Below are 21,299 nucleotides of genomic sequence, written 5' to 3'. Positions count from 1 at the left end.
TGCAACAGTATCAAAAGCCTTTCTAAGATCCAAGTATATAATATAAAAGTTATTCCATGCATCCAGTTCGTTTGTGACTGCATCATAGTATCCAATCAAATTGGTCAAGCAAGACTTCCCCTTAACAAAACCATGCTGTGTCCGAGCTATAACTGAAGTCTTGTCTAGATGATCCTGCAGTGTGTGTGCGTGTACAAAATTCTGCATATATAATGAACGGCCAGACAAAGAATATATATTCACGAAATTATGTTTATTGTCATTTTTATTATTATTCCAGCAACTGGCCGCCTGAGTATTGTTTAGCCTCTGAAGCTATGCTTATAGAAATATTAGTAAATAAAAGATAATCAATAATCAAGACATATTCAGCAATACTAGTGTCGAATATAAATATACACAGTGTTTATTGGATTTGGCCATTTTATTTTTTTTTGTTTATCTGAAACAGAAAACTAAAAGAACAAGGAATCAGTTATTACTATGCTAACCAGAGACACTTCTAAAGTGTGGATCCTTTGATCCTCTCACTTGACATTCTGAAACTGAAACTGAACAGTGCGTTGGGAGGAACCCTTCCTGTAATTACCGTTTATCTCATGGTGTTCAGAGAGTGGGATAAACAATGTCCAGGCAGAGTAAAGCATCTACTTCGGTCACACCAAAGCATGAAGTTTCATTAAATTTATGGTTTTGAGGTTCATTTGTCATTTTCACAACAACATTCTACCCTTGTCTATTGCTTTGTTTCTGTACGGTCAACAGGACTAAGACTTTGTCCCTGGTCATGAATAATATATTTTATAACCTTTTTATGTGTATCTGTTCTGTTTTCATTTGTGGTGGGAAAATTTGTTTCAAAATTACTTGAAAGAGTAACTTGGGAAACGAAACAAAAGAATTTAGCCAATCACAGAAATTTTCATTTGCTTTATGGGCAAAGAAAGAAAGTTCTGCAGCTGTTATCAAGCATTGTATACTATTATTCTTCATTCAAGTTTCTCAGAGCAAGAAACACACTGTGTCAATCAGAAAGATTGCATTTTTTTCTAACTTGTGGTAGAAAAGGTAAAGATTTAAATAAATAAATTTATTATTCCAGTTTTTATTAGTTTACATGATGGACCATTCACAAATTATGAATGATCTGTGATGTTAGGAATCATCAAAAGTAGAGAAGAACAAGGGCGCTTTGGCATATTTGAAAAACGATATGGGCAAAAGTTTATATGCTGAAAAATTTATTTTTCATTGCATAATTCACCAAGAAAGTTTGTTCCAAGATAGTGAATGTTGAAAATGTGATGAACACTGTTGTAAAATACATCAATGAAATTAAATCTAAATTCTCACCTGGCCATCGTAAATTTATGGAACTACTGAAAGACGTAGAATCTTAGTATTAGAATCTGAGTGTTTCTTTGTGTGGAATTTGTAATAAATGATTGTGATGCCAAGTTGCAGACAATGTACTCATTTATTTGTTTAAGAGGAGGATTCAATCAGAAATAAAGGAAGTAAGAAACCCATAGACAGCACATGAGAAGACAGAATATTATCGTTTAAAAAACCATTTTTATCGCTAAACTTTATCAGTTTAATAGTAGTAAAATTTTATGATTAGTGCAAATAAGAGATGTTTCCAAGGAAAAAATTAAAAGGAGCAGAATATAAAAAAAAAAAAAAGAAAAACAAGAAGAAAAAAAGAAAAACAAGAAGAAAGAAAAAAAAACAAGAAAAAAGTATTTTAAAAGTATTGCAAAAGTCCTACAACTATTGCACATGCAGAAAAAGGTGAGAATTGGAGAAAGTTTTTGATGATTATAATGTAATGGGACAACCTATAGCCGAGCAAAAAAATTATGCTTCTATTGGAGGTGAAAAATCAGAAGCAGTGAATGAAAACATTCCCATAGAAGCCATCGAGGATCCTGGTCGTTGGGCCAAAATTTTATCAAGGAAGTGGATAGACATGTTGGAAATTGGGTTTTCAAGCATATGTTACACAAGAACATTAGCAAACAACCAAAAAGTAAATCATCTCTGGATAATATACTCACTTTCAACGTATAGTATATATTGTTTTTGTTGTAAAATAATTGGAACTGCAAATATTCAACTGGCTTTTCCAATTTGAAGCATGCTAATATTAATTTTCAATGACATGAAATATCATCTACTCATATTTACAATTACAATAAGCACTTTACAATGAAGTCCATGTTAACAAAAACAACTGTAGATAAAGAACAATGTTGCTTGTATTGTATGAACCAAAGAAAAATCGGTGGACTGAAACTTTGAAATTAATTTTTGCTGTTGTTCACTATTTAGCTGGCCAGTCTCTTGTATTTCACGGTTCCTCAAGTGGAATTGTACATTCTCAATAATGGTAATTTTTTAAAAGCAATTGAAATGTTAGCTAAATTTGATCCATACATAATGGATCACCTTTCCAATATTAAAAAAAAATATTAGCCATATGCCACATTATCTGAGAAGTAATTTCAGAATGCAATTATTTCTTTAATTGCTGACAAAATAAGGAAAGAAATATTAGATAAAGTCGAAAATAGCAAGTATTTCTCAATTATTCTAAATTGCACCCCTGACAGTAGCTATGTTGAACAATTAACATTTATTAGCATAGGCACATGATGCAAGAAAGCAAGCTTATATAGCATCGGCCAATAAAAAAAAAAAAAAACAACCACCCCTTATTTCACCCATCCACTCGCTTCAAATGTTTGTCAAGTTCTGCCTTGAATCTATTTAAGCTATCAACTTCTACAATGAAAGATGGAAGTTTGTTCCAGGAATCAACCACCTGCTGACTAAAGGCAAACTTCTCCACATCTATCCTACAACTGTCTTTCCTCAATTTGAATTTATGCCCTCACAGGTGATTATTCTGAGCAAGAGTAAGAATCCCATCATCATTGAGCATGCTCAAATCATTCAAGGATTTATACACCTCAATCAGATCACCTCGCAGGTGCCTAGTCTCCAAACACTGTAATTTGCAAAACTTAAGCCTTTCTTCGTAAGAGCAACCCTTTGTTCCATTCACTAATCTTGTTGCCCTTTTCTGTACTTGTTCCAACAGCTCTACATCCTTCTTAAATTGAGACCTCCAGACCTGTATACAGGTCTGGAGGTCTTTAAGGTGCGGTCTCTCATCAAGGTGAAGCCTAACCATTGCCTTATATAAGGGGATAATCACCTCCTTATCCCTGCTAGAAAAATTCCTGTATATCATTGACAAGACACCATAAGCTACTCTTGCAGACCATCTGCACTGCTCAGAAAACTTCATATCTGCCTGCACAATTACCCCCAGGTCCTTTTCATTATCTACCAGTGTCAGCGTAGTACCACAGAGTTGATATGTTACTCTGGGGTTACTGCTTCCTATATGTAATACTTTACATTTGTCAATGTTAAGCTTTATTTGCCACCTCTCAGTCCATCTGCTCAACTTTTCTAAATCCTGTTGCAGCAGCGTACTGTCAGTGTCATTAACAACCCTGCCAACCTTCATATCATCTGCAAACTTGAACTTTAAGCCTGATATGCCATCATCAATATCATTTATAAATACAGAAAACAACAATGGACCCAACACTGAAGCCTGAGGGACTCCACTAATAACATAAGTCGATGAAGAGCAGTGTCCATTGATTACCACTCTCTGTCTTCTCCCACTCAACCATCCCTTTATCATATGTTTTGTTGTATATTAGCATTCACAGAGGCATATGATGCAAGAAAGCAAACTTTATCATTAGCATTAGCATTATTTGAGGCATATGAGGCAAGAAAGCAAGCTTATACAGCATCAGCCAAAACAAATACTTCCCATTTCACCCATCTGGTCACACCAAATATTTGTCTAATTCAGCCATAAATTTATGTAGCTATCAACTTCCACAAAAACAGATGGAAGTCTGTTCCCGTAATCAACCACCCGCTGGCTAAAGGGAAACTTCTACACATCTATTCTACAACTCTCTTTCCTCAATTTGAATCTATGCCCCCTCAAGTTCTTAATCTGAGCAAGCAAAAGTATCCCATCAGCATTGAGCCTGCTCAAACCATTCAAGGCCTTATACACCTCGATCAGATAACCTCGCAGGTGGGTAGTCTCCAGATGCTGCAACTTGCAGAACTTAAGCCTTTCTTCATAAGTGCACTCCTTTGTTCCTCTCACCAATCTTATTGTCCTTCTCTGTAGCAACTTTACATCCTTCTAGCAACTAGCAACTCCACATCCTTCCTAAAATGAGGCCTCCAGACTTGTACACAGTACTCAAGGTGTTGCCTGACCATTGCCTTATACAAATGGATAATCACCTTGTCTCTGCTAGCAAAGTTCCTACATATCATTGACAAAACTCCATGACCTTCTTTGGCAGTCTGTTTGCACTGCTCAGAGAACTTCATATCTGACTGCACAATTGTCCCAGGTTTTTTGTCATTCTCCACCTCCCTGAGTATAGTACCACACAGTTGGTACGTTTCTCTTGAGTTACTGCTACCTATATGGACTACTTTGCATTTGTCAATGTTAAACTTCAGTTGCCACTTCTCAGACCATCTGCCTAACTTTTTTAGATCCTGTTGCAGTAGCATACTGTCTTTGCTGTCATTAACAACCCTGCCAACCTTTGTATCATCTGCAAACTTGGATATTAAGTCTGATATACCTTCATTGATATCATTGATAAATACACAAAACAACTATGAGCCCAGAACCGAATCCTGGGGGACTCTGCTAATAACTTTAGTCCATCTAGAGCAGTGTCCATTTATTACCACTCAATGCCATCTCCCACTCAACCGTCCTTTTATCCATTGCAGTAACATGCCCTTAATGCCATACCTCTCCAATTTTTACAGCAGTCTTCCATGTGCAACAGTATCAAAAGCTTTCCTAAAATCCAAGTATATGATATCAAAATTATTTTTTGCTTCCAGTTCCTTTATGACCACATTGTAGTATTCAATCAAACTGGTCAGACAAGTCTTCCCTTAACAATCCCATGCTGTGTGTGAAAAAAGTAACTGAGAATTTTTGGCACAAGGGCCTCCTGGTCCATATTGTGCCTGTTCATGAATTTCTTATGACCGAAAATTGTATATTATGTCTTTCAGAGATGATTATATATGATTATGCATTTCAAGTATTGAAATAGTTCTTCAAAATTTGCATTTTTGCCAAGTATGTGTAATAAAGTTAAAGGTTCCTGCAAATTAGATAGAGAATAGAAACTGGATTTTCGGATAGATGCGTACTGAGGGCATTCTATTAGAATATGTTTAATTGTTAGCTGGGTCTGACAGATGAGACATTGAGAAGGATTCTCTCCCATAAGCAAGAACAGATGCATTGTATAAGAATGACCAATTCGAAGTCTTGCCAAAATAACTTCTTCTCGCCTGCTTCTCCTGAAACTAGAAGTCCACAGCTGAGGTTCTTTTTTAATCTTAAATAGTTTATTATTGACTTGTGTTTGCCACAGTTCTGACCATTGAGCCCTACATGCTGTTTTAATAGTGGATTTATAATCAGTGTACGGGACTTTCAGATGGCAGAATGATGTACTGTCAGGATGTTGAGCAGCATGATCTGCACGTTCATTATCTGGGATGCCAACATGACCAGGGATCCAGCAGAAGGTGACCATTTGGTTTGACGTTTGATACTGATATAATCTGTATCGGATCTGTTTCAGAATGGGATGGTGAGAAGTAACAGACTGAATGGCGGTTTTTTTGAAATTTCAGACATTTCTTTAAATTTATATTCTATTTTAAAAACACAACTTACAATTTGAGAAACAATAAAAATGCACAGTTAGTGATAAAACTTGTGGGAGGGGTGTTTTTTTCTACATGAAAACCCTACTTATTTCCCTCTTATTTGCATATCTCTGCCTAACTAATTTGTACAACCCAATCACTATGTTATTTCTTAAACTTATTCTTTTCATATGTTACTAACACTAATTTTGTTTCCCTTACCATGGAACCTTTTCATCTCCTATTGTTAGACCCCTACTGATTATGCTACTTTTGAACTACGCCGAGCCACCTTTCCCAAAAATTACTAAATGGCACATCTTAAGTGGTAGTATGATAGAGGGATTAAATTGATGTTGACTACTCCCTAAGCACCTTTTAAATCTGCAGTCTTTCTACTTTACTTTGTCTAATGTTCCAACAGGTCCACTCCCACTAACTGAAATATTTTTAAAATGTTGTTTTCTTTGTTCGTAAAATTGTTTTATTTTCGCATACTATTCTTGTCCAGAGAAATAGGTATTTGCAAGACTTTGTGTCGTAAAAACTTTTTAAAATATACTGTATGTTCAAATACTTTGCAGTAAAGTTACAAGTCATTTATTATTGATTATTGTTCTTACAAAAATCAAAGGATAATGCATATCGTGGACTAACATTAAACTGAAAATATTGTGACATAAGGAATCCAAAATGTTGATCTTCAGTTACTAAACTATTGAAAAATGGGAGCCATGCTTGCATCTTGTTATACTTATAATGCGATGCAAGCATAATAGTGTAATAATAGTTATAATAGTGTTCTAATGACTCATGTTTTAATGGGTTTCATGTACCAAGTGCTCACACTTTATAAATGCATTGCGAATCGCTGTTTCCAATCAGGTTAAATGGTCCAGAGTGGACCGATTTCTTCGAAAGCTGCACTGAATCTTGTTCAAATGGTCATTTGGCTCAAGGTTCATATAAGGCAAACATTCACCATTTTTTCCAAAACCTTACATAAGCAACTGGTCAGAGCAGTAGGACGATAGCACTATCCAACACTATTTTTACCTCCAAGAACTTAGATGATGTTTTTAACCAATTTTTATGTGCAGATTTCAAAAATCACCATGAAAGTTTCACATTACGTCACAGTTATTGAATATAGAGGGAGTTACGTTTTACCAAAAGATGCCAGTTTTGCATAATCTAGCCAGTAATGTATGACACAATGATTTATTTTAAGAGATATAAGTTAATTCTCTTAATTTTAGCAATTGATTCTGGCCTCGGTTTTATTATGATAAACATAATCAGACTTCTACCTATGCTTCTTAGGTTCAAATTCTGATGCAACAATTTACAATTTAAAGAGAGCACACTTAGCTTTTTTGGTGAGGATTTTTGTAGGCTGTGCAAAGTTTTTCCAAATATTAACTGATCGTGACATATTCTCAGGGCTGTAAATCTATCCCCCAAATATAAACAGCCCCTTGAGAGTAGGATGGTGCAGCCTGCAACCCTTTCGGTAGCAGTAAAATAATTTCCAGCTCTACCTGCCAATTCACAAATTTTTCCTTTCAGTGTTTTTACACAAGTAGAACTAGTAAGTTTCCACATCTGTGTATTCTGTAGTGATAAAAATTGAATTTGTGTTGTTTTTATATTGTAGTGTTCAGAACTGAATTTATATTTTCAGAAATTCATTTAGTGCTACAATGAATAAGCAAACACATAGGAAGTTTATCAATCACCCAGACAATTTTTGTTATGTTTGTGAATGGTTTGAGTTATCACAAAATCAGTTAACTCCATGTAATTTGATAACCTTTTTGGCACCCCAATCACTAAAAAATTCCACATGCGTAAAGCATAGATGCAAAACGTTAATTCAGTTTGTCAGCAACTTGAGCAGGACCATCAACTGTTACACCATTCACATCTAGTGGACCAGGTGATTCATTCGTTTTCTTCCAGTACTTAGATAAGCACCGAAGCCTTTGCTACTTTTCTTTGAATTCTATATATCTCCTAGTAATTTAGAAGCATCCCATGCATTTTTCTTATCTGCCACTATGCTTATTTCTTCTGGCATCCATTTTGTTTTTTAGAAACAAAAATTGAAATATAGGTGTTAACAGAAATTATATAGATATAAATTCTTATATTAATATTAAAAATCGCTTTTGTAAATGACTACAATGGTTTCAGATCTTGAACAGCATCTCTTAGCTGGTATGATAAGCTTAGTAGCTTCTTCCATTACTTCTCTAAATGTTTGCCATAGAGAATTTGCAACAGAAAAATGGTTGTTGACATCATCAGCTGGCCCTATTCAATATATTTTAAAAACTGTCTGAAACCATTGTAGTCATTTAAAAAAGCAATTTTTAATGTATAACACTTATATTTCAATTTTTGTTTCTAAAAAAAAAAAAAAAAACCGAAGGAAGATCACATTCCTGTTACCATACATGACAAATGGGATTTACAGGAACATGTTTATCACGTGCATTGATGACTGCTGCCTTCAATTATTTATTGCTACATTCTACTCAATAAATATTATAAATAAAATATAGTGCATTCTACATCATTAAGTTACATGACATGCTCCATTCCTATATTTCCCCTTGCATCAACACTAAATGTATGATAAAACTAGCATCAATGCTGCATTCTATATCTTCATCATCTTCAAATGGAGGCGATCTGCTGCTATATCTACATATGCAGTTATAGCAAAATTGCAAAGAGCAAGGGGAATTCTCCTAATTGAACACAAGCAAATAACACATATTTAATTTTCCTCAGGAGTAAAAGCCCATATTTTCCTGCAGCAAAACTAATTAAAGTAAGTTAATTCATTTTCTCATGTTTCCACAGTATTAATCTCAGTGGTAATAAGGATAATGATGATGTGACACACTCATTAACAGTACAGAAGGAACAAATTTAAGAAATGACAAACTAGTCCCAGTGTGAGACCAAGAGAGCTTAATCTCATTTTTAAAACTGTCCAATAATAAATTCTCGATGGATGAATAAAATTACAACTAACTAGTCCCTATGGAAAAGTTAAAGATTTCTATCGATGATTTCAATAAAGAATGAAGAATGAAGACATCCCTTTTGTATGATACCAGTTTCAAAGAATGGATGTCACTTATTATTTCAATAGCCTTTGAAATAATCCATATAATCTTAGGTACTGGCATTAAACAAGTCATATGTACTCCTTTCTTTAAACATATGAAAAAGAATACAATGTTTAAAGCATCATCTATAGACGGAGATTAGATTACTCTGAATGCAAATAGTTTTTTTTTTTTTTCAATATATAAAAAAAAAAAAAATGAAAATTTAGATATGATATAAGACAAGAATAAAGTGAAATTTCTTGGCTAAGTATTGTATCTTATATCATGTAACTTACATGTTTATTTAAAGAGAGAGAAATTTAAATAATAAAAATATTTTAAGATCTAAGAATTATTTCAGATATTTAAAAATGATTATTAATGAAACATCAAAAACTAATATTTGGGAACCTTGCCTTAGTTTAAGATTTAATTAAAATAATTTAAAAGTTGATAATTTTATTTTAATTTCTTTTAAATTAAAGAGCCCTCAGGGAATTTATCTAATAATAAATATTATAATTAATATTTATTAACAATAGTGATGGATGCATGCATGCACTAGTTTAACATGCAAGTTTTCTGATGATAAAAAGTATGTTACTCCAAAAAAGATTTGAGCTCCTTAAATTGTAACATCTGCACATGCAGATTTTTGTATATACACAGATGAGTAAACTAAAAGCTTATGGCATCTGCACTCTTTCTTGGATAACACATACATACACACACACTCTTAAATTAAAAAAGAGTGATTGCAAGGTAGGTGTACAGAAATTTTTATTCCAAACATCCCTTACTTTCATTCAAAGTAAGGGATGTTTGGAATAAACTTCAGCTCAGAAATAATTCTACTCTGAATAAATTTAAAGGAGCATTGGACAAATTATCAGAAGGAATGAACAAATGATGGTATAACTTTACTATGGCTGAGTTGTATCATTTTTCAAATACTGATCTCTCTCTCTCTCTCTCTCTCTCTCAACAAATTATCATAACTCAAGTAAAAGTAACATACAGAAGAATAGCTTTATATCATTAATTAATAAAAATAAATATATTAATCCACAGCACCATTTTACCACAACCACAACACCAAATTAGGTCATGAATACTATGACTATTATAATTATAGTATCACAATTAAGGGTGTATATGGAGGGGGAAAAAAAAGAAAAGAATAATAAAGATATCTATTGCAAATGTAGTTATAGATTCTGCCTAGCAATCAATGATACATTGAAATAACTTTACTCACTTGCCTATAGCTTATCTTCTCTACTTCTATACCATCTCACTGCTATCTAAACTTTTAACCATTAGTAATGAATGAGTCAGTTTTTTTAACTACATGTGACTTGTCAATTGAAGCTGAACTGAAAAGAAAAGTCTCTCACATGGTTCTGTCGACATAAAATATGGCTTGCCTCCACATTGTATTACTTTAAAATAAACAGTATTTTCCAAAAACAGCAGTAACTGCTATTTATTTAAAACTAGGTGTCACCTAACTGATAGTTGTCATAAGAGTACTGTCTCTCCCTCTACTAACACTATTCAACAAACAAGTATTTTCTGAATATTATATACATTCTATAGTTGCTCATCAATTTGAAGATCAGTCATGGTTTTTCCCCAAACATTCCTAGTGAGGAAGGGAAATCAATAATTACAGCTCACACTGACACTTTAATATAAAGAGGAATGTCCCAAAGCATCATGTGAATTAAAATCCAGTTGCCTGGTTCAGAAAAACAGATAACAATATGATAAAATGAAATCAGGTTTACAATTACAATACTGAAAAAATAAAAAAATACCTCTTTCAGCTTGTTAGTCACCCACTCCTTTATTTTTGCAGCCTTTGCTTCAACCTGCTTAGCATCACTGATTCGCAGTTTTTTCTGCAAAGAAAAAACAGAAATTTTTTGATTATTTTCTTAAAATCAGAGTTAAAATGACTCAATACAGTTAATGTATAAAAACCACATAAAAATATTTGAAACTGGACCTATATATGACCTTCAAGAAATGCCTACAGCAGTACATTCCCATTTTTATATATATATTAGGTTGTTGTTGTAGGCAAACTTCCAACTGATGTTGTGAAGGCGGGTAGCTTCAATAAATTTAAAGAAGAATTAGACAAATAATTGGGAGAAGGAATGGATAGATGAGGTAGGTAGTGGAATTATTTATTTTTGGCTGATGCTATAAATTTACTTCCTGCATTATTTACCACTACTTCTGATGATAAACCTGTATCTTCCATCACTGTTATTGAGATTTCTGCATAACACATAAAAACAGCTGTTTTATCATCTAGTCCTGTGAACCAGGTCAGGAAACTTGGTCTACAGCATTCAGTTCATTCTAATATGCTTATAATAAACATAAAGCAGAATTATTATCTCAGGAGTTCAGGCTCACTCCCTAGATTCATTCAATAATTATTGTAGTTTTCAGAAAAGAAAAGGCACCAACATGGCAGTGTCGAATGTAGCTTTCATTGTATAGCAGCAATTATAGTTACCCATACTTGTCATTACTGATGTTAATCAGTAATGACAAATATGGGTAATTATTGATTTAGAAAAAAATATGGCAACTGTCTCATGTTTCACTCCTGACTAATTTTTCCCACATTTCCACACAAGGGAAATGGTTGGATGCTTCATTCATCCTGTTGGTTTCAAATTGGAATTTGGTGCCTCCATCCACTTTGATCACTTCTCACATATGAATACTTTAAAGGGTTTGTTAATTGAGATGTCCAATGTGTTGAATAAGGCCTAGTGAATTATGGCTGACACCATATTTAATTCAGTAAGTGCCTTTTTGTTGCCTCTGTTACATATGATCTGAAATAGTCAAACAATAAAAGGGTTACCTTTTTAAGGCCACATAGATATTTTGACCATGTTGTCTCTAACCACAGCTAAAGATAAAGACATCACAAAGACATGCACTTATAAGAATATCTGTGACCTATGTAGGATGCAAGTTTCTCTTAGAAAATATTTCACAGTAAAAAAATGTGCATGTTATGGCCTGGAAAAAGGTACCACTTAAATTACATACAGCATGTGCATGCACTGTAATTAATAGCATTAACATTAAGCACTAGTAAGAAAAGGTGCATGTATAATTACATGTACACCAATGCTAGGAGTACAGTAAATAAATTTGATGAATTTGAAGTGCTGGTCAAGACCATCAGAGGCAGATATTGTTGGAATATCAGAGATGGGGTGTCACACAGATATAAGGCAGCGGTGTAGCTACCATGTAGGCAGGCAAGGCAATTGCCTCCAGGCCCAGGCCCTTTAGGGGCCTGATGTCTTTGGCTGTCTCCTCTTTTTGAAATTTTCATTAATTAAGTAGGGGCCCGAACACGTTCTTTGATTCTGGGCCCAAAAAAGGATAGTTACCTACTGATATAAGGAATGCAGAATTGGAATTTGGGGAGTACAATGTGTACAGAGAGGATAGACAGGACAGTAAGGGAGGAGGGGTTATGCTGTTAGTTAAGAAACACATAAAATATAAGGAAGTGCATCCAATTGATGTTGATGGACAATACAATGTTGAGTCTGTTTGGTGTGACATAAGCACTGGGAGATCAAAATTGAGAATAGGAGTGTGTTAGAATTAGCATACGCACATGATGCAAGAAAGCAAGTTATATAGCATCAGCCAAAAAAAAAAAAAAAAACTTATTTTACCCATCCACTCGCTCCAAATGTTTGTCAAGTTCTGAATTGAATCTATTTAAGCTATCAACTTCTACAACAACCGATGGAAGTTTGTTCCAGCAATCAACCACCCACTGGCTAAAGGCAAACTTCTGCATATCTTTGCTACAACCATCTTTCCTCAATTTCAATTTATGCCCTCTCAGGCAATTATTGTGAGCAAGATGAAGGATCCCATCTGCATTGAGCATGCTCAAACCATTCAAGCCTTTATACACCTCAATCAGATCAACTTGCAGGTGCCTAGTCTCCAGACACTGTAATTTGCAAATCTTAAGCCTTTCTTTGTAAGAGCAACCCTTTGTTCCGTTCACTAATCTTGTTGCCCTTCTCTGTACTTGTTCCAACAGCTCTACATCCTTCTTAAAATGAGGCCATCAGACTTGTATACAGTACTCAAGGTGTGGCCTGACCATTGCCTTATACAAGAGGATAATCACCTCCTTATCCCTGCTAGAAAAATTCCTGTATATCATTGACAAGGCACAATGACACATTTGACAAGACACTACTCTTGCAGACCATCTGTACTGCTCAGAAAACTTCATATCTGCCTCCACAATTATCCCCCAGGTCTTTTTCATTCTCTACCACTGTCAGTGTGGTACCACAGAGTTGATACGTTACTCTGGGATTACTGCTTCCCATATGTAGTACTTTACATTTGACAAGGTTAAACTTCATTTACCACCTCTCAGCCAATCTGCTGAACTTTTCTAGATCCTGTTGCAGCAGTGTACTGTCATTAGTGTCATTAACAACCCTGCCAACCTTCGTATCGTCTGCAAACTTGGACATTAAGCCTGATATATCATCATCAATATCATTTATAAATACAGAAAACAACAATAGACCCAACACTGAACCCTGAGGGACTCCACTAATAACATTAGTCAACAAAGAGCAGTGTCCATTGATTACCACGCTCTGTCTTCTCCCCCTCAACCACCCCTTTATCCATAGCAGCAATTTGCCTCCAATGCCACACTGCTCCAATTTGTGCAGCACTCTTCCATGTGCAACAGTATCAAAGGCTTTTCTAAGATCCAAATATATGATATCAAAGTTATTCTTTGCATCCAGTTCCTTTGTGACTACATCATAGTATCCAATCAAATTAGTCAGACAAGACTTCCCCATAACAAACCCATGCTGTGTCCCAGCTATACCTGAAGTCTTGTCTAGATGATCCCGCAATGCTTCTTTCACAAGTGCCTCCATTAATTTCCCTAGAACAGAAGTTAAACTAACAGGTCTGTAATTACATGTGTCACCGTTTGATCCTCCTTTGTGGATTGGGGTGAAATCTCCATTCCATGGGTACTTTCCCTGAGTCCAAAAAAGCTCTCATAATTATGGCTAAGGGTTTGCTTACTTCCTTTGCTGCCTCATTTAATATTTTTTTTTGTTAGTTGTTGGTGCATTGGCTTCTGTGGCCATAATGCTCCTAACGTTTTTGCATTTTCTACTCTGATCCAAGTCTGAGGTGGGATTCAAACCAGCGACCTTCGGGTTGCCAGGCAGGCACTTTACCCACCCGGCTAGCCCGGTCGGCTCCTTTAATATAACTGGATAGATTCCATCCACCCCAGGTGCCTTTCTTATGCTTATCTTCAACGATTTCTCTTCCACTTCACTCTCAATTATTACAAGATTATCTAGCTTACTACTACCAGAGTCTAATACACCTCTGGCATTTCCCCTCCCTGAATAACTCCTCATGTGTGAATGCCGATGCAAAATATTCATTTAGTTTGTTAGCAACCTGAGCAGGATCATCAACCAGTTGAACCATTGATATCAAGTGGACCAATCTGATTCATCCCCTTCCTTCTAGAGTTTACATAAGTAAAAGAACTCTTTGCTGTTGCTTTTTTTCTTTGCACCCTTTGCCAAAGATTTCTCGTAATCTGCTTTCGCCTGCCTAACCTCCTTTGTAACTTCATTAACTCAGCATTGTTATGGGCTTTGACAACTCAGCATTGTTATGGGCCTTTATGAGAGCTTGAAGGACAGGGTGGATGCCCTCGAAGGAAATAAATTCAGGGGCCCATCAAGCTCTCAGCTGCCCACAACAACGCCAGAGCTTGCGTTTGGTCATCATGCAACACAGAGGCAGCCCCCTAGGCAGAATGTGCTGGTCCCACAGGAACTAGTAGTTGTTGGTGACTCGATTGTCAGGGAAACGGGGAACATGCTTTGTAAAAAGGATAGGTGGAATAGGACCAGGGTATGTCTGCCAGGGGCAAAGGTTGATGATGTTGTAGAGCGGATATCATCTTTTAAGGGCACAAAAGGTGATATAGTTGTACACGTTGGCACTAATGATATTAAGAGTAGGAGACCGGCGGAATTACTTAGCAAGTACAGGTCACTGTTGAAAAAAAGCCGTGAATTAGGGTTGAATTTGAAAGTGTCTGCAATACTGCCCAGACACGATAGGAGGGAGTATATGATGAGAGCCTTGTCGATCAATTCGGCCCTGGAGGGATTGTGCAAGGCTCAAGGGGTAGAATTTTTTTCAGCCTGGTCTATACTTGTTAACAGGAGAGACTGCTTCTACAGGGATGGGATACACTTAAATAGAAAGGGTGCAAGAATTTTTGCTGATGCTGTCGAGGCAGTGTTAGGTGGGTCGGAAAACTGCTAGTTGGGGGGGATACAAGGACTAATAGATTAACAGTAGCCACTGGCAGAGGTGGAAGTGATTCTTGCACTGCTTCTATTGAAATGAGCAGAAGCCTGAAAAACAAGATGCAGGATATTTCAGAGACTGCTGGGATTCATTTGCGGTACAAGTAAACACATGGGTTGTGTTAGGGTAGCTAAGAATAGAAACAGGTGCAGGCATACTTGTGTGTACACCAATGCTAGGAGTTTGGTAAATAAATTTGATGAATTTGAGATATTGCTCAAAACATCAAAGGCAGATATTGTTGGAATATCAGAGACGTGGTGTCACACAGATATAAGGAATGCGGAACTGGAATTTGGGGAATACAATGTGTATAGAAAGGATAGACAGGACAGGAGGGGGAGGAGGGGTTATGCTATTAGTTAAGAAACACATAAAATCCAAGGAAGTGAAGCCAGTCGACATCGATGGACAGGGCAGTGTCGAGTCAGTTTGGTGTGACATAAGCATAGGGAAATCAAAATTGAGAGTAGGAGTGTGCTATAGGCCTAATGACTCTGATGAGTATAATAAGATATTGTACAGGGAAATGGAGTGGGCAAGTAAATCAGAGAGTCTTATAATGGGGGATTTTAATTTCCCAGATATTGACTGGAATTTGTGGGTTGGTCACTCACACAGTAGCCAGGCTTTTGTGGATTTATTGGATGATTGTTTTCTACATCAGCATGTTCGTGAGGCAACAAGAGGGAGCAATACTCTTGATCTGATTATCAGTAGTGATTCTTCATGCATTAAGAATCTGCAGATAAATGAACCACTAGGTGGCAGTGATCACAGTGTGTTGAAGCGGGATTTACTCAAGGAGGTAACTACCTTCAGAGGTAAAGGGAAGGGTTTTTGTTTTCGTAAAGGCGACTATGATGGTCTGAGACAGTATTTAAATTCTACACAGTGGGACCAACTGATGATGTTACCAACAGCAAACTCAAAATGGGAAGCATTCAAGGAACTAATCTTGGAAGCTACCAGGCTTTACATACCAACTAAGAAATATTGTTCAAGGTTTAGGCCTAAATGGTTGTCAGATGAACTAATGAGACATGTGGCAGAGAAGAAAAATGCATGGAATACATACAAATTAATGGGCGACATGGAAGCCTATGATAGATATAAGTTGGTCTGTAACCAAGTCACAAAGGAGATTAGGCAGGCAAAGGCAGACTACGAAAAATCTTTGGCAAAGGATGCAAAGAAAAACAGAAAAGAGTTCTTTACCTATTTAAACTCAAGAAGGAAGGGGATGAATCAGATTGGTCCACTGGAAATTGATGGTTCAGCAGTTGAGGATCCTGCTCAGGTGGCTAACAATCTAAACGAGTATTTTGCATCTACATTCAGGCATGAGGAGTTATTCAGGAAGGAGAATGACGTAGGTAAAGTAGACATTGGCAGCGAGCTAGATGATTTTGTAATAACTGAGAGGAAAGTGGAGGAGAGACTGTTGAGGATAAACATAAAAAAGGCACCTGGAGTGGATGGGATCTATCCAGTTATATTAAAGGAGGCAGCAAAGGAAGTAAGCAAACCCCTAGCCATAATTATGAGAGCTTCTTTGGACTCAGGGGAGGTACCCATAGACTGGAGATGTGCAAACGTAACCCCAATTCACAAAGGAGGATCAAAGGCTGACACAAGTAATTATAGACCTGTTAGTTTAACTTCTGTTCCAGGAAAATTAATGGAGGCACTGGTTAAAGAAGCACTGCAGGTTCATCTAGACAAGAATTCAGTTATAGCTCAGATGCAGCATGGTTTTGTTAAGGGCAGGTCTTGCCTGACCAATTTGATTGGATACTATGATGTAGTCACAAAAGAACTGGATGTAGGGAATAACTTTGATATTATATATTTGGATCTTAGAAAGGCTTTTGATACTGTTGCACATGGAAGACTGTTGCACAAATTGGAGCAGTGTGGCATTGGAGGCAAATTGCTGCTATGTATAAGGGGATGGTTGAGTGGCAGAAGACAGAGAGTGGTAATCAATGGACACTGCTCAATGTGGACAAATGTTATTAGTGGAGTTCCTCAGGGTTCAGTGTTGGGTCAGTTGTTGTTTTCGGTGTTTATGAATGATATTGATGATGGTATATCAAGTTTAATGTCCAAGTTTGCAGATGATACAAAGGTTGGCAGGGTTGTTAAGGACACTACTGACGCTATGCTGCTGCAACAGGATCTGGAAAGGTTGAACAGATGGGCTGAGAGGTGGCAAATGAAGTTTAACATTGACAAATGTAAAGTACTACATATGGGAAACAGTAACCCCAGAGCAATGTATCAACTCTGCGGTACTACACTGACAGTGGTGGAGAATGAAAAGGACCTGGGGGTAATTGTGCAGGCAGATATGAAGTTCTCTGAGCAGTGCAGACGAGCTGCAAGAGTAGCTCATGGTGTCTTGTCAATGATATACAGGAATTTTTCTAGCAGGGATAAGGAGGTGATTATTCCCTTGTATAAGGCAATGGTTATGCCACATCTTGAGTACTGTATACAGGTCTGGAAGCCTCATTTCAAGAAGGATGTAGAGCTGCTGGAACGGGTACAGAGAAGGGCAACAAGATTAGTGAATGGAACAAAGGGTTGCTCTTATGAAGAAAGGCTTAAGTTTTGCAAATTACAGAGTCTGGAGACTAGGCACCGGCGAGGTGATCTGATAGAGGTGTATAAGGCTTTGAATGGTTTGAGCATGCTCAATGCCAATGGGATTCTTCCTCTTGCTCAGAATAATCACCTCAGAGGGCATAAATTCAAATTGAGGAAGGACAGATGTCGGATAGATGTGCGGAAATTTGCCTTTGGCCAGCGGGTGTTTGGTTGGTGGAACCGACTTCCATCATTTGTTGTTGAAGTTGATAGCCTAAACAAATTTAAGGCTCAACTGGACAGGTATTTCGAATGAACGGAGGGGTGAAATGGGAGTGGTGTGTTTTTTTTTTTTTTTTTTGGCTGATGCTGAATAAGCTTGCTTTCTTGCATCATATGCCTCTACTAATGCTAATGCTAATGCTAATTACAGACAAGCTTATATCTATCATAGGCTTCTGTGTCACATGTTATTTTATATGTATCCCACGCCTTTTTCTTCTCTGCCACATGTCTCATTAGTTCATCTGACATCCATTTAAACCTTGAACAATATTTCTTAGTTGGTATGTAAAGCTTAGTAGCTTCCAAGATTAATTCTTTGAATGGGTCCCTTTTTGAATTTGCTGTTGATAACATCATCATTTGGTGACCCCTATACGGTGGGACCAACTGATGATGGTGGGACCATCATCAGTTGGTCCCACCATATAGAATTTAAATACTGTCTCAGACCTCCATAGTTACCTTTACGAAAGCAAAAACCCTTCCCTTTACTCCTGATGGTAGTTACCTCTTTGAGTAAATCCCACTTCAGCACACTGTGATCACTACCACCTAGTGGTTCCTTTATCTGCAGATGCTTAATGCATGAAGAATCACTACTGATAATCAGATCAAGAGTATTACTCCCTCTAATTGTCTCCTGAACATGCTGATGTAGAAAACAATCATCCAATAATCCACAAAAACCTTGCTAGTGTGCGAGTGACCAACCCACAAATTCCAGTCAATATCCGGGAAATTAAAATCCCCCATTATAAGACACTCTAATTTATTGGTCCACTCTATTTCTCTGCACAATTGCTCATTATACTCATCAGATTCATTAGGCCTAGAACACACACCTACTCTCATTTTTCCTTTCCCAGTGCTTATGTCACACCAAACAGACTCAACATTGCATTGTCCACCCACATCAACTGGATGCACTTCCTTAGATTTTATGTGTTCTTTAACTAACAGCATAACTCCCCTCCTTCCTGTCTATACTATTTGTACACATTGTACTCCCCAAATTCGAGTTCTGCACTGCTTATGTCTGTGTGACACCATGTCTCTGATATACCAACAATATCTGCCTTTGATGTCTTGATTAGCACTTCAAGCTCATTGAATTTATTAACTATACTCCTAGCATTGGTATATATGCAAGTATACATGCACCTGTTTCTACTGTTAGTTACCCTAACACAGCCTATGTATTTACTTGTTCCACTATGACTCCCAGCAGACCTGGAAATTCCCTTTGCCTTGCTTTCCAGGCTGCTGCTCAATTGCATTTCGCTAGAAGTATGCAAGAATCGCTTTTAACTCTGCCAGCGGGAACTTTTATAGGCCTAATGACTCTGATGAGTATAATAATAAACTGTACAAGGAAATAGAGTAGGCCAGTAAATCAGAGTCTTATAATGGGGGATTTTAATTTCTACAGCAGCATGCTGCCTCCCAAACATGCTGCTGCTATTGTTTTCTACAGCAGCATGTTTGGGAGGCAACTAGAGGGAGTAATACTCTTGATCTCATTATCAGTAGTGATTCTTTATGCATTAAGATTCTGCAAATAAAGGAACCACTAGGTGGCAGTGATCACAGTGTGATGAAGTAGGATTTACCCAAAGAGGTAACTACTATCAGGGGGTAAAGGGAAGGGTTTTTCTTTCATAAAGGTGACTACAGTGGTCTGAGACAGTATTTATATTCTATACAGTGGGACCAACTGATGATGTTACCAACAGCAAAATCAAAATGGGAAGCATTCAAAGAAATAATCTTGGAAGCTACTAGGCTTTTCATACCAACTAATAAATAATGTTCAAGATTTAGGCCTAAATTTTAAAGTGGTAGATGACTTTCATCAACCGGTGAAATATCACCACTTTGCTTATTGGAGGCTTGAAGTGGTGAAACCCATGTTTAGCCTCTAGAGCAAAGTTTCCGGCATCCCACTCCTCCCATTCTTCTCCATCAACCCATGCTCAGTACTAAGTACTATAGGTTTTGATACCTTTCGTGTTTGGGGTTTTCATAAGAGAAAAAAAAAAAAAAAATGGATGTCAGAATAACTAATTAGACATGTGGCAGAGAAGAAAAATGCATAGGATACATATAAATTAACAGGCGACACAGAAGCCTATAATAGATATAAGCTGGTCTGTAACCAAGTCACAATGGAGGTTAGGCAGGCAAAGGCAAATTACAAGAAATCTTTGGCAAAGGACGCAAAGAAAAACAGCAAAGAGTTCTTTACTTATGTAAACTCTAGAAGGAAGGGAATGAATCAGATTGGTCCACTTGATATCGATGGTTCAACTGTTGATGATTCTGCTCTCAGGTAGCTAACAAACTAAATGAATATTTTGCATTGATATTCACACATGAGGAGTTATTAAAGGGAGGGGAATGCCAGAGGGGTATTCAACTCTGGCAGTAAGCTAGATAATCTTGTATTACCTGAAAGTAAAGTGGAGGAGAAATTGTTGAAGATAAACACAAGAAAGGTAATCAATGGACACTGCTCATCGTGGACTAATCTTATTAGTGGAGTCCCTCAGGGCTCAGTGTTGGGTCCATTATTGTTTTCTGTATTTATAAATGATATTGATGATGGTATATCAAGCTTAATGTCCAAGTTTGTAGACGATACAAAGGTTGGCAGGGTTGTCAAGGACACTACTGACACTATGCTGCTGCTGCTGCAACAGGATCTGGAAAGGTTGAGCAGATGGGCTGAGAGGTGGCAAACGAAGTTTAACATTGACAAATGTAAAGTACTACACATGGGAAACAGCAACCCCAGAGCAACGTATCAACTCTGTGGTACTACACTGACAGTGGTAGAGAATGAAAGGGACTTGGGGGTGGTTGTGCAGGCAGATATGAAGTTCTCTGAGCAGTGCAGATGGGCTGCAAGAGTACCTCATGGAGTATTGTCAATGATATACAGGAATTTTTCCAGCAGGGATAAGGAGGTGATTATTCCCTTGTATAAGGCAATGGTCAGGCCACACCTAGAGTACTGTATACAGGTCTGGAGGCCTCATTTCAAGA

General features: G+C 36.9%; 1 protein-coding gene across 1 annotated transcript in view; it reads right to left on the bottom strand.

Moving 5' to 3' along the window:
* Window positions 1–21,299, bottom strand: part of LOC150085112 (pleckstrin homology domain-containing family H member 1-like) — a 919,142-nt gene that overhangs the window by 356,990 nt on the left and 540,853 nt on the right. Inside the window, exon 4 of the mRNA XM_090376468.1 lies at window positions 10,748–10,831. Coding sequence (XP_090232594.1) covers window positions 10,748–10,831 — 84 coding nt within the window. The remainder of the gene's footprint in view (window positions 1–10,747; window positions 10,832–21,299) is intronic.

This window comes from Mastigoproctus giganteus, chromosome 6 (assembly GCF_048544385.1).
Source record: "Mastigoproctus giganteus isolate SK-2022 chromosome 6, ASM4854438v1, whole genome shotgun sequence".
Classification (NCBI taxonomy): domain Eukaryota; kingdom Metazoa; phylum Arthropoda; class Arachnida; order Uropygi; family Thelyphonidae; genus Mastigoproctus; species Mastigoproctus giganteus.
Note: the sequence above shows the minus strand (reverse complement) of the source record. Positions and strands in the feature narration are given on the sequence as shown.